At 36.7% G+C, this 13,643-nt stretch overlaps 1 protein-coding gene across 1 annotated transcript in view; it reads right to left on the bottom strand.

The window, feature by feature from the left end:
- Nucleotides 1–13,643, bottom strand: part of LOC127497465 (dynein axonemal heavy chain 11) — a 79,830-nt gene that overhangs the window by 51,369 nt on the left and 14,818 nt on the right. Inside the window, exons 25-41 of the mRNA XM_051865939.1 lie at nucleotides 13,459–13,581; nucleotides 12,398–12,622; nucleotides 11,384–11,475; nucleotides 11,144–11,270; nucleotides 10,330–10,479; nucleotides 9,632–9,865; nucleotides 8,001–8,132; nucleotides 7,612–7,772; nucleotides 5,778–5,934; nucleotides 5,362–5,507; nucleotides 5,162–5,278; nucleotides 2,990–3,128; nucleotides 2,811–2,903; nucleotides 2,524–2,718; nucleotides 2,323–2,400; nucleotides 337–469; nucleotides 83–210 (exon numbers count right to left, since the gene is read on the bottom strand). Of these exons, the coding sequence (XP_051721899.1) occupies nucleotides 83–210; nucleotides 337–469; nucleotides 2,323–2,400; nucleotides 2,524–2,718; nucleotides 2,811–2,903; nucleotides 2,990–3,128; nucleotides 5,162–5,278; nucleotides 5,362–5,507; nucleotides 5,778–5,934; nucleotides 7,612–7,772; nucleotides 8,001–8,132; nucleotides 9,632–9,865; nucleotides 10,330–10,479; nucleotides 11,144–11,270; nucleotides 11,384–11,475; nucleotides 12,398–12,622; nucleotides 13,459–13,581 (2,430 nt within the window). The remainder of the gene's footprint in view (nucleotides 1–82; nucleotides 211–336; nucleotides 470–2,322; nucleotides 2,401–2,523; nucleotides 2,719–2,810; nucleotides 2,904–2,989; nucleotides 3,129–5,161; nucleotides 5,279–5,361; nucleotides 5,508–5,777; nucleotides 5,935–7,611; nucleotides 7,773–8,000; nucleotides 8,133–9,631; nucleotides 9,866–10,329; nucleotides 10,480–11,143; nucleotides 11,271–11,383; nucleotides 11,476–12,397; nucleotides 12,623–13,458; nucleotides 13,582–13,643) is intronic.

Here is a 13,643-nt window from a genome sequence, read left to right as displayed (position 1 = left end):
AATCATGTAAGGTTAATGCTTCAAATTAATCAACTGAATGCAAATGTTCCCATAAAAAACATGCACAAACTGTGCAGGGTACCTTGTTGTCATCCATTACAGTGTTGAGAGACTCAATCCACATGGGGTCAATGTCTCCATCCAGAACAATCCACTTCGGCCCAGAGTGAGAGTTACTGGCTTGATCCCGCATGAAATGTGACAATAAACCTGCCACATGAAAAGATTTACAATCTCAAAGTCTTACCGGGGAGAATGGATCTCATGTCTAAACAGTAAGTTATGTACTGTGAATTGGACAGGATCAGCTCTACAAAACACTGGATGCTGATGTACCATCTTTCCATTCCCGAGTGGCTGGATGAAAGGATCCAAACAGTTCACCACCGCTTATTGCTTTGGGGTTCAGATCGTTCCAGAAAGGCTTCCTTCCCATGTTGAAGTAGGTTTTGTGAAGAGTTCTCAGGATCTGTTTAGGGACAGAGTAGGCCTGTCACGATTATTACATAATCATCTATTCATGATTATTTGTTCTGATCATGATTTTTTGCATGTGTTCTGTGATTATTTATTTTACTGTGATTATTGCACACTTTAAATTTACTAACTCTTTAATTTTTATATTTGTGTAATGGCAAAACATTTTAGTTGTTATAGATCAGATCGTGTGAAACTAAAGAATTTAGCATAAATTTATTACTATAAATTATATATATATATATATATATATATATATATATATATTAGTAATAAATATATATATATATATATAGTAATAAATATATATATATATATAGTAATAAATATATATATATATATATATATATATATATATATATATATATATATATAAAAAATCGATTAATAATATCCAATATACCACAATTATTTGCTAATATTCAGATTGCAATATTCAAATGGCAATACAATTTTAGTCGTTATAGTTGTGAAACTGAAGAAATGTGCACAAATAAATATTAAATATATTACTACTGAACAATATTTAAATTATACTGCAGTTATTTAGGTTGCTCCACACATCAGTGTGACCAAAAAGACTGAAAAAATTATAACATATAATATCAAACCAAAAATTACTCAGACACTAGATATGATTTTTTATATATTTTTACTAGTGGGTGCAGGACATCATAGTTCATATATGTAAGTGAGGATAGCAAAATAAAGTAAACTGTGACATATTATACCCAAAAATTCTTCATACAGTGGACTACCAGTAAAATTGATAAAAATTTGGGACCAAAAATTATTCAGACACTTTGACCTGACCATGTTTTGCTTAAGTGTTATCTGACATAATTAAGATTAATTTTTTCTGACACAGCTTAACTCTGAGATCTTGTCATATTTTATTACCATTTTTTTAAACTATAGTGAATAAACTGTATTAATGAATGAAATGTTCAAGGTGTCTGAATACATTTTGTTTTGACTGTATGTAAATATTTTAATATTTAAAAATGTCATTCATGTAATTCTACCCCTGTAAAATCTCTTTTTACAAAGCCATTTTATTATTAATTATTATATATAACTATTTATTAGGGGTGTTACAAGATCTCATGCCACGAGATCTCGCGAGATTAAAGTGACAAGATTTCTCATCGAGGTGAAAAGCTATGTCGCGATATTGCCATAACGGAGTGTGAGGGTGACAGAATATGCCACTGCTATGTTTACATTATGCCTCCACTGTTGTTTTGCTTTTTATAGAAATAAAAATGGTCGCATCAGTTCCATCCAGCTCATCCAACATGAGTCATACATAGTGCAGCAGTTCACTGAGTAAGTGACGAGATGACTGACAAGACCATGGCGGAGGATTCAATGCACAACAGAACCTAAGAGTTTGACAAATGTCTTATCTTGTAGAATGTGCGCTCCCTATTCACAGAGTACGCGCAAAATCAAAAGTAAAACGCGAGCGCGCATTCAAGCGCGATTTTGAAAGCGCCTCCCTGATGCATGCAAATATCTCCCAATATGAAAGCTATCTTTGCCAGAAAGTAGAACTGAAATGACATTCATTACCAGGTGATTAGTTAAAACATTTCAAATGCACATGCCGACTACTCTTCTAGTCATGTATTTTGTCATTGAGGATTTCTTAAAAATACTGTGTAAAAATATCATCTCATTCTCATGAACTCAATCTCATGTCTCGTCTTGTCTTGGGAGCTAACTGTCTCGTAAAACAGAATACCAGTAATTAGTGCATTTATTCAACACTCAATAGATTCATTCAAAACTGGACTATGGGAAACAGGTAATAGTTTGTATTCATGTGGAGTGTCTACTGACCTGGCTTTTTCCAGTCCCAGCATCACCAACCACAAACACTGATTGATGAACAGATAAAAGCTTCTCAAGCTGAACAACCTTCATACATTATCATTAAAAAGGACAAAAACAATAAAATAAGAGGTTAACAAGGGATCTAAAACAGTATGATAACTTAATGTTAAACACAAATGATGATGAAGTGTGCGGAGAGAGTCTTACTTTCAGAATAAATGTGTCCTCGGGTTGAAGCTTTAACTCTAGACTCGTCTGTCGGACTATCTGCTCAAACTCTGCATCAGTCTGCCTTTCCACCTCCAAACCAGGGAACAAATCTCTAATCAGACCAAGGAACACCGGAACATCTTCCGAAACAATCTTTGGCATGTTGAAATCTCTCAAAGCCTGCATCAACACCTTTATAATGTAACAGGAAGTCAGAGTGTCAAAACCCATGGCTGCTGGATCTAAAGAGCTAAACATCAAGCACATAAACAAATTTTCATCACCTGATCTTCTGGTCTAGTCCGATCTGCTCTTTTGAGAGCTCCAGCAACCACCAGGACAGGTTTGACAGAACGCAAACCCCAGTCATAGTGGTCCTACAGCAGAGAATACATGTAGTTTATAAGCAGACACAAACAGGACAAGTGGTTTTCCTGTACTGCACCTTCACGGGTCAATGTACCTGTTTAGAGAGCAGCTCCTTACAGAGCCTGTAGAGGGTGATGAACTTGTTGCCCAGAATCTGAGCACTCTGAAATCCCTCAGACATTAGCATGATCTCACAGATCAGCTCCATGTCAGGAACCACCATGGCACAAGGCCTGCAAAACACAGCAATCATGGCATTCGTGAACTTCTCTATACACTGCTGATACAGCATTTAGAGAGAGGACCTCATCTTTTTTACACAATATGTGACATTAAACACAACTTGACACTATGTGTGCTAGTTCGCCATTTGTTGCGCAGCTTTTGGCATGTCATATTAATTCATTTTAGTCTATTTTTAGTTGACTAAAAAATATAGTTGTATGACAAAGTTGTATGTATGTAGTTGTATAATACAGTTGCAAGAAAAAGTATGTGAACCACTTGCAGAATCTGTGAAAATGTGAATAATTTTAACAAAATAAGAGAGATCATACAAAATGCATGTTATTTTTTATTTAGTACTGTCCTGAGTAAGATATTTTACATAAAAGATGTTTACATATAATCAACAAGACAAAAAAATAGCTGAATTTATTAAAATGACCCAGTTCAAAGGTATGTGAACCCTTGATTCTTAATACTGTGTGTGGTTACCTGGATGATCTACGACTGTTTGTTTGTTTTGTGATGGTTCTTCATGAGTCTCTTGTTTGTCCTGAGCAGTTAAACTGAGCTCTGTTCTTCAGAAAAAATCTCCAGGTCCTGCAGATTCTTCAGTTTTCAAGGATTTTTTGCATATTTGAACCCTTTACAGCAATGACTGAATGATTTTGAGATCCGTCTTTTCACACTGAGGCTAACTGAGGCACTCAAACACAACTATTAAAAAAGGTTCAAACATTCACTGATGCTCCAGAAGGAAACATGATGCATTAAGAGCCAGGGGGTGAAAACTTTTTGAATTTGAAGATCAAGGTAAATTGTACTTAATTTGACTTCTGGGAAACATGTAAGTATCTTCTGTTGCTTCCGAAGGGCAGTACTAAATGAAAAAAAATTGATATTTAAACTAAATTTGTACATCTTCATCCTGTTCAAAATTTTTCACCCCCTGACTCTTAATGCATCGTGTTTAATTCTGGAGCATCAGTGAATGTTTGAACCTTTTTTATTAGTTGTGTTTGAGTCCCTCAGTTGTCCTCAGTGTGAATAGACAGATCTCAAAATCATTCAGTCACTGCTGTAAAGGGTTCAAATATGCAAAAAATCCTTGAAAACTGAAGAATCTGCAGGACCTGGAGGATTTTTCTGAAGAACAGAGCTCAGTTTAACTGCTCAGAACAAACAAGAATGAACAACCATCACAAAACAAAAAAAAAAGTCGTAGATCATCCAGGTAACCACACACAGTATTAAGAATCAATGGTTCACAAACTTTTGAATGGGGTAATTTTAATAAATTCAGCTATTTTTTTTTTGTCTTATGGATTATATGTAAACATCTTTTATGTAAAATATCTTACTTGGGATAGTATTAAATGAAAAATAACATGCGTTTTGTATGATCTCTCTTATTTTGTTAAAATTTTTCACATTTTCACAAATTCTGCAAGTGGTTCACATACTTTTTCTTGCAACTGTATATGTACACACACATATTGGGTTTCCATGTTTTATGGAGACTTTCCATAGACATAATGATTTTTATACTGTATAAACTGTATGTTTTATCCCCTGACCCTAAACCTACCCCTAAACACAAACTTCACAGAAAACTTTCAGCATTTTTACATTTTCAAAAGTATGATTTATAAGCTGTTTTCCTCGTGTGGACCAAAAAATGTCCCCACAAGGACAACGATTTCTGGTATTGCCATCCTTTCTTTGCTTTTTTATAAAGCAAAGACATTAGCTAAAGTGTGTTTTATGGAGTTAAAAATTTGTTGACAAAATGTCCCCACAACGTAGGGTTTGCCAGGACCACAAACACACAAAAGCACACACACCTACATAGATACACATACTATAATATTTATCATTATCGGCACAATGAATATTTTACATCTCATCTTCATTGATGACTAAATAAAAAATATCTTGTCAACAAATTTTTTAACTCCATAAAACACACTATCTAATTTCTTTGCTTGTTTGGTAAATTGTTTCTATATATTTATATATGTCTATTCAGATCAAGCTATACCTGAAAAGAGCTTTGAGGTTCTCTGGTAGCTCAGTTCGTCCAGCATATCCAGGGTTCATTGTGATGAAGATCCCAACAGAGGGTTTCAAGCTAATTTCTTCATCTAGGAAGAGAAACCTGCAGAGGACAATGGGTAAAACATGACAACAAATCATGTTAACCATTCAGAAGATATAAAAATTTAAATAAAAAACACTTGCCTCTTCCTCTTGTTGCGAATGGCATCCTGTATGGTCTTCACCTGTACTGCCACCACTGATAGCACTTCTACAGCTATTCGGTTAAATTCATCAAAGCAGCCCCAAGCTCCAGTTTGTGCCAGGCCTTTAAAGATGTTCCCTATGGACTGAACAGCAAAACAAGTCAAGGAAACACTTCACTGTGTCCTCTTTTAAAGACTTAACAGAACTAAACCAACATTGGTTAAGGAGAAGAACTTCCAAAACATCAGCCAACTGTGATAAAGTTTTAAACAGATCAGTCATTGATTTCTTTCAATTAAGAGGCAGAATCCTGTTCGGCAAAGTAATTATATGCATTAGGAGCTCATCTGAACTGAAAATACACTCGTAATTGTGCTGTGGTGGCTGAGTCCCCTCTCTGCTGGTATATCTACCTTATAGTCCATCTGCTCAGAGCAGTTGAAGACGTACACCATGACTCCCAGAGCTCTGCCCAGGTCTTTAGTGGTTTCAGTCTTTCCTGTGCCAGCTGGTCCTGCTGGAGCACTGCTCATAGTCAAGTGCAGTGACTGAGTCAGTGTTATATAGCACCTGCAATTAAAAACGGCAAAATTAAACAATGAATAAAAACAGTTATGGTAAGGCAGCTTCATAATTTTACATTCATTGTTGGTGTAACGCATTACAAGTAATGTGCATTAAGTTATCAGATTACGAATTTCTGGAAATGTTGGGACGTTTTTTAAATTTGAATAAAATGAAAACTAAAAGACTTTCAAATGAATAATTTTATTCATAATAGAACATAGATAACATAACAAATGTTTAAACTGAGAAATTTTACAATTATATGCACAAAATGAGCTCATTTCAAATTTGATGCCTGCTACATGTCTCAAAATAGTTGGGATGGGGGCATGTTTACCATGGTGTCGCATCTCCTCTTCTTTTCAAAACAGTTTGAAGACATCTGAGCATTGAGGTTATGAGTTTCTGGAGTTTTGGTGTTGGAATTTGGTCCCATTCTTGCCTGATATAGGTTTCCAGCTGCTGAAGAGTTCGTGGTCGTCTTTCATTTAATGATGCGCCAAATGTTCTCTATAGGTGAAAGATCTGGACTGCAGGCAGGCCAATTCAGCACCCGGACTTTTCTATGACGAAGCCATGCTGTTGTAATAGCTGCGTATGTGGTTTTGCATTGTCCTGCTGAAATAGACGTCATCTGGAGGGGAGCATATGTTGCTCTAAAACCTTTATATACCTTACAGCATTCATAGTGCCTTCCAAAACATGCAAGCTGCCCATACCGTATGCACTTATGCACCCCCATACCATCAGAGATGTTGGCTTTTGAACTGAGAACGCTGATAACACGCTGGAAGGTCTCCCTCCTTTTTAGCCCGGAAGACACGGCATCCGTAATTTCCAACAAGAATGTCAAATTTGAACTCGTCTGACTATAGACCACTTTTCCACTTTGAAACAGTCCATTTTAAATGAGCCTTGGCCCACAGGACACGACGGCGCTTCTGGACCATGGCTTCCTTTTTGCATGATAGAGCTTTAGTTGGCATCAGCAGATGGCACGGCGGATTTTGTTTACCGACAGTGGTTTCTGGAAGTATTCCTGGGCCCATTTAGTAAAGTCATTGACACAATCATGCCGATGAGTGATGCAGTGTCGTCTGAGGGCTCGAAGACCACGGGCATCCAATAAAGGTCTTCGGCCTTGTACCTTACGCACAGAGATTTCTTCAGTTTCTCTGAATCTTTTGATGATGTTATGCACTGTAGATGATGAGATTTGCATAGCCTTTGCAATTTGACATTGAGGAACACTGTTTTCCATAATCTTTTTACGCACTCTTTCACAGATTGGAGAGCCTCTGCCCATCTTTACTTCTGAGAGACTCTGCCTCTTTAAGACATTCCTTTTATAGCTAATCATGTTACAGACCTGTTACATATTACATGTTACATTAAATCAATTAACTTAATTAGTTGCTATGTTCTCCTAGCTGAATCTTTTCAAAATTTCTTGCTTTTTCAGCCATTTGTTGCCCCCGTGCCAACTTTTTGGAGACCTGTAGCAGGCATCAAATTTGAAATGAGCTCATTTAATGGATAAAAGTGTAAAAATTTCTCTGTTTAAACATTTGTTATGTTATCTATGTTCAGTTGTGAATAAAATATTGGCTCATGTGATAAATAAATAAATAAATAAAAGAAGTTCTTGACTTGCTCAGAGATCATTAGCTGATAAGGTACCTGTCTGTGAGAGGTGTAATGACCAGACGAGGTGTGTTTCCCAGGTATTCGTAGGAATAACGAAACTGGGCGTCGCAGATGTTGATGAAGCAGTGGTTTTGCTCCTCATCCCAGCTGTGGCGGAGCTGAGAAACCCAGGCAAACGCCTGAGCACTGCTCACCTGGGTAAAGACAGCCTCAAACATTTAATAAAGCTACTCTGAAAAAGCAAGTCTAAATGCTCCCAACTCAATTAATTAATCAATTACTGCTTGTCAATTTAAAGCCCATTAACATAATGACTGAAGATCTAAGAGTGCCAAACACAACTAAATGATTAAAACAAGGAAACAGAGCATCCTTTAGTCAACATGATCATTATTTACGAGGTGCAGTAAACATGACCCAACCTTCTGAGCGATGAGTTTGGAGACCACATCTCTGGCGTGAACATCTATGGTGCACAGGGTCATGATCTTTTGCCTGTCACCCGGGTTCAGTTCCCCCAATAACATGTTTATCAAGGAGTTTAACTGGGCAATCTGGAGAAGTAGGGCAGATATTTCAGATTCAGAGGGCACAATGATGGCTTGTGAGAGCATACAGTGAGCTTTGTGGCCCCTGCTTACAGTAATTATATCAATTTACATGCCAGAGAGAAGTGGATGGTAATAACTGCGCTGACAGGGGCTCAGGGTCATGTGTTCATCAGAGAAATCCCCCCACGTTTATGGAGCAAGGTCATATATTCCAGTTGGGAGGCCAAATAAGCACTGAGCTCATTTATCAATGCTGGGGGGAACTGCAAGTGTGTAAGACTGTTTGACTATGAATAAGAGCGGCCAGCTGGTGTGTGTGTGACAATGAATGAGAGTGCTGGGTCAATATGTGTGTGTGTGAGTTGGGGGGAGGCGGTTAATAGGCGATACTGTGGATCCCTGTCACAGACAGGCAAATGAGATGTAATCTTCCTGCCTGTATTTGGTGTAAAAGCAGCTTAGGTTGTACTGCATTTATCACCCCATGCTGTCTGACAGCAACTCCAATCAGGGGCTTGAAGGGAAAGAGGCAGATTATTCAAACGCCGGCCAAGGACGCGCTAACCTTCCCTGCTTTTCATGACAGATACTGACGCTGCAGGGATGATATGGACATGCTCGTGGCAGTCTACATGGATCAGCACTATTCGCTTCATCATACTTACAATGAAGGAGTGGAGTGTTTTTTCAACGGCTTCATCATTGCCTAGTTCATATTAGAGATGTGCTCTATCTGTGCTTGAAAATAGGAAGTCTAGCACTACCTAGAAAGGTAAAAGGTCTATTTACAGTAGGAGGAAGTGACTTTTAGGATCTTATAACTCTCCTGTTCAAAATTAAAGTGTTTTAAGAGTCATTGGTTTCTGAATCGCACTACACTTGTTGCGCTGTATGTCTTTGATTCTCTAAAAAGAACCAGCTCTTAAGAGTCATTTGTTCATGAACTGCGCTGCACTGGTGGCAATGTATGTTATTCATTCACTAAAAAGAACCAGCTCATAAGAGCCATTTGTTCATGAAACATACTTTACTGTATGTGTGATATGTTTTTGAGTCACTAAAAATAACTGACTCATAAGAGTCATTTGTTTGTGAACTACACTGGATGCACCATTTGTCTTTGATTCACTAAAAGAGGAGCTCATAAGAGTCAGTTGTTCATAAATCAAACTACACTGGTTGTGCTGTATGTTTTTAATTCATTAAAAAGAACCAGCTCATAAGAGTCATTTGTTTGTGACCCTGATCACATTGGTGGCAGTGTATGTTTTTGATTCACTAAAAAGAACTGGTTCATAAGAGTCATTTGTTTGTGAAATGGACTACTCTGATTGCTGTACAGTTTTTGATTCCCTAAATATTGCCTCACGTGTGCACACGACTGCAAAAAAGACGTCTCGATTGTGAACAAGAATGTACTCTTTGTCATTCATTCAGTCTGTTCAAAATTAGGAATGTGTAATAAAGTGTGCAATATCGTACAGTACATAAGATCGACTGACCTGTTTCTTGTTGTAGTCTCTGAGCGCCGTCTCAAAACCCTCAGCCAGCCGCTCGAATGCTAGATTCATGTCGGCGGACCACCAGATCTGAGAGGCAGTGAGGACCACCTGAGCCGGCAGCTCCAAGACCCAGTGTTCTCGCGGGCGTTCCTCGTAGACAACCACAGCCTCGGCTATGTGCCTCCTCAATCCCTCCCTCATCACATCCTCCAGACAGTTCAGCCAGAGCTCAACCTGATAGAAGAAAAGCTCACTCCATAAGGAATAATCTGACCGTATCATTGACAGATTAGTATTATATCAGGGCCAATTATTTATACAAAATATTAAAAAACAAACAGACCAATAAAAATACCTCAAAATGGTCTCAGCAGACACTGACCATGTTTTGTAAATGCTGGGAGATCCTAATTGGTAAAATTGTGTATTTTTTAAATGTATTTTACATATAAATGATTAATATTTTATATTTTATTATAATATTTATATTAATATACATAATACATAATATATACATTTTATATATATATATATATATATATATATATATATATATATATATATATATATATAATTATTTATAAAATAATTTTTTATATTTTTAAAAAGTTTTGCTTTTATCTTTAAAAAAAAAAAAAAAAAGTTACAACTATTTAATATCCGAGTTTGATTTAATTAGATGCTTATGTGGGTTTTACCGGTCCAACGCAGTCACACGGCGAATAGAATGAAACATATTCTCTGTCTCTGCTGAACATTCCCACCGCTGATGTGGCCTTTCCCCCCTCCTTGTCAGAAAACTCCAGATCAGTCATACTGTCAAACAGCTTACCCAGGTGACAGGTAACCTAAAAAGCAATGAACCATAAAGCATTACTTTCGCAGAACAATATATTGTAGACAGTACCTCTGTGTACAAATGAATCAATCTGAGCAGTTATGTACGGTTAAGTATGGGCATATCCATAGATAATGATTATGATTGTGGATATATTTGCAATTCTTATTATAACCGAGGTACAATGAGAACGAGATGAAGCACTTTGACCCTGTTCTGGTTGAACGGTTCAGGAGAAAACCTGCACATATGTGGGAGGATCGGCTCAAAGAAGGAGGTGGCCAGGGTTAGAATCAATGCAACTGTAGATCTTTCTCTTTTTTTATCATAATGATATTTCACAGAGAAGCACTGCCCTTGGAATTATCACAGTGATGATGAAAAACTTTAATCACAGAGATAAAGGTTACTGTACGCAAATGAGAAGAGAGATGGGGAAATATGGTACAATGTAAAATATATTTCCGTGAATCTCAGTCACATTATTTCAAATACCAGGAGAGACTGCATACTTTATAGTTGACCTGTTTATGGATTACTGTAATACTGAAATGAGCTGTATAATTAGAGAAATCTGAAACTAATTAAACTTTCAAACTAATTCAAACTAATAGACAGACTGTTATATAAAGTTGAATCAAGTTCAGCTTAATTCCAAACTATTACAGCAGTACCTGTCTGGGCTGTCTGCCCTTGGAAAGGATGTCCAGTAAGTCTGCTGAAGAGACGAAATAGAATCGCGGGAAAGCCATTCTCTTGGTCTCCAGGTATTTAGCTAGAGCTTTCTCACATACAGCAAGTCTAGGATGAACAACAGGAAATCAACAGAATTATTTATGCATCTCTCTTGTGACCATGCAAACTTCTTAAAAATAGAGTTTACTTAAAAAGAATAAACTTCAAATTTCACAAACCTCCTTTGCAGATCTTCAAGCATCGGTAGAAGATTGGGCTTGTTGGTGGCAGTAATTACGTTTTTCGTTTTGCCACTTTTGAGCATAAGGTCCTTCACACATAAACACACAAAAGTAAATATATAGAAATATTTACATACTTGGTAGATACATGTATCGACACTGTAAAAATGTTTCATCACTATAACAACATCTTTATTTTCATTAATTTAATTTAATATGATTTAGTGTAAAACATACAATGTACACAATAAGTGAATTGTATCAAATGATTAATTTAAGTTTTAGTACATATTAGTTAAAGTCACTTAATATAAATTGTGTCCATTTAATTACATTTAAGTATATTAATTTAATGTAAATAGCCTACATTAATTTAATTGAATTTTTACTCCAACAAGTTGTAACTTTGACAAGATTACTTTTAATATATAATTATTATTATAATATGAATAATAATAATAATAATTAATATAATTTTACTTTGTACTAATATAAACCTGTAATTCAAGTTTTCATTTTTTATTTTATTTTATTGGAGCTCTTAAAGGATTAGTTCACTTTAGAATTAAAATTTGGAAAACAATCCAGGATTTTTCTCCATATAGTGGACTTTGCAGGGGTACAACGAGTTGAAGGTCCAAATTGCAGTTTGTATGATAATTGTATGATTATTTGAATGTCAATTTAAATGAAAACCATTTATTTAAGTTAAACTAAAACCATTCATTCAAGTTAAATGAACACCATTGATTCTAGTTAGTTGTACACGGTTGATTCTATTTGGTTTTACTTGTTTCAGTCACGTGGAACCACTGTCCGTGATTGAATCATGTTCAGCCAAAGAGCTATTTTTTTTTTGAGTGTAACTAAAAAAAAATATACTGACCCATATACTCATGATTCTGAATCTCCTCTATGTTAGACAAACCTTTACAGAAAGCATGTAAAACATCTTAAACTTTGCATGCAACACACAGGTAATCAGTGTACATGAGATGAAATCGAGCATACCTTAAATTCAGAATCAATAGAGCCGAACTGATGTGCCTCCTCCGGCAGTTGGTGTTGAATGTCTTCAGAGCCCATGAAGATGCTCTCCAGGTGAGCCCAGGTCCTCTGCACCTCCAGCCACAGCAACAGCACTGAGTCAGCCCGAGTCAGCTGGGCCTGCAGCGCCAACACCTGTCCATGGAAGAATGTCGCCTGCTTACTGTGCAGCAACACCTGCAGCTGCACCTAAGAGAAACAGAGATGCATATACAGAGTCAGCAGCCAACAGCAGGGACAGTTTCTTCTACAGTTTCTTATTGTTAACTTTTATGATCTTGTGTTTCAAATTCATCTAAATTGTTCCTCCTCAACAGCTTATACTCATCTAGGAAGGTTTCTCACTAGATATCAGAACATGGCTTCAGTAATTCAATCTCCCATTTTTACACAGAGGAGCATGAGGGAGCACACAGATGTATTGTTTCTGTGTTCATAATGGCAAGTTCAAAAACAAATATTAAAAATAAAAAAAATAAAAAATAAAGATGAATAACATTTACAGCCTAAAGTTAAGATCATATTTGGAGGTGATCAGGTTTGCAAAAAGAATTTCGATTCTGATAACTCAAAACAATGCGATGTGCCTAATTTGTTTTTGTGTCCACGACTCCATGTTGTGTTAGCACCCTTCTGTTGGCTTTAATGTTTTCAGACATGTGGGTGTAAGGGGGCCGGTTTCGCACAGACGGCAGACTTATTGTCAACAGTGATGTGTTTGGCTAGATTTTGGCCCCTGCACATACAGCGTGATAACAAAGCCAGCAATGTGTGGTCTCTATAAATCAGATGTGTGAATACAGGCGGCAGACAATGAAAGATCGTTCTCTCTGCACAGAGGGATGGTCTTAGAGAAGGAGATAAAGACCCTGGCCACACCAAGCTTGTTTTCCCAAGCAACAGCTTTGTTAACATTTCTGATAAGCTAAGAAAACACACATACACATGTTACGTTATGTTTTTTTGTTTTTTTTACAAACCGCCCATAACTGTGATTGCATGTGCTATTTTAGAGATGTTTATACCTGACTCTCCTCCAGACTCTCTATAAGTTCATCACTGCATTTCAGCATTGGTGTAGCGGTGCGGTAATGCTCTTCATAAGAAAACTCCATCCGTGCCCACATCTGGCTAATTTCAGTCAAAACCTTCAAAATAATTAAAGAAATATTGCACTCATTTTCAGAACATGTATCACAGTGAACAGAGG

This window comes from Ctenopharyngodon idella, chromosome 16, assembly GCF_019924925.1.
Source record: "Ctenopharyngodon idella isolate HZGC_01 chromosome 16, HZGC01, whole genome shotgun sequence".
Classification (NCBI taxonomy): domain Eukaryota; kingdom Metazoa; phylum Chordata; class Actinopteri; order Cypriniformes; family Xenocyprididae; genus Ctenopharyngodon; species Ctenopharyngodon idella.
The sequence above is the reverse complement of the archived record's forward strand: the minus strand, read 5'-3'. Positions and strand labels throughout refer to the sequence as shown.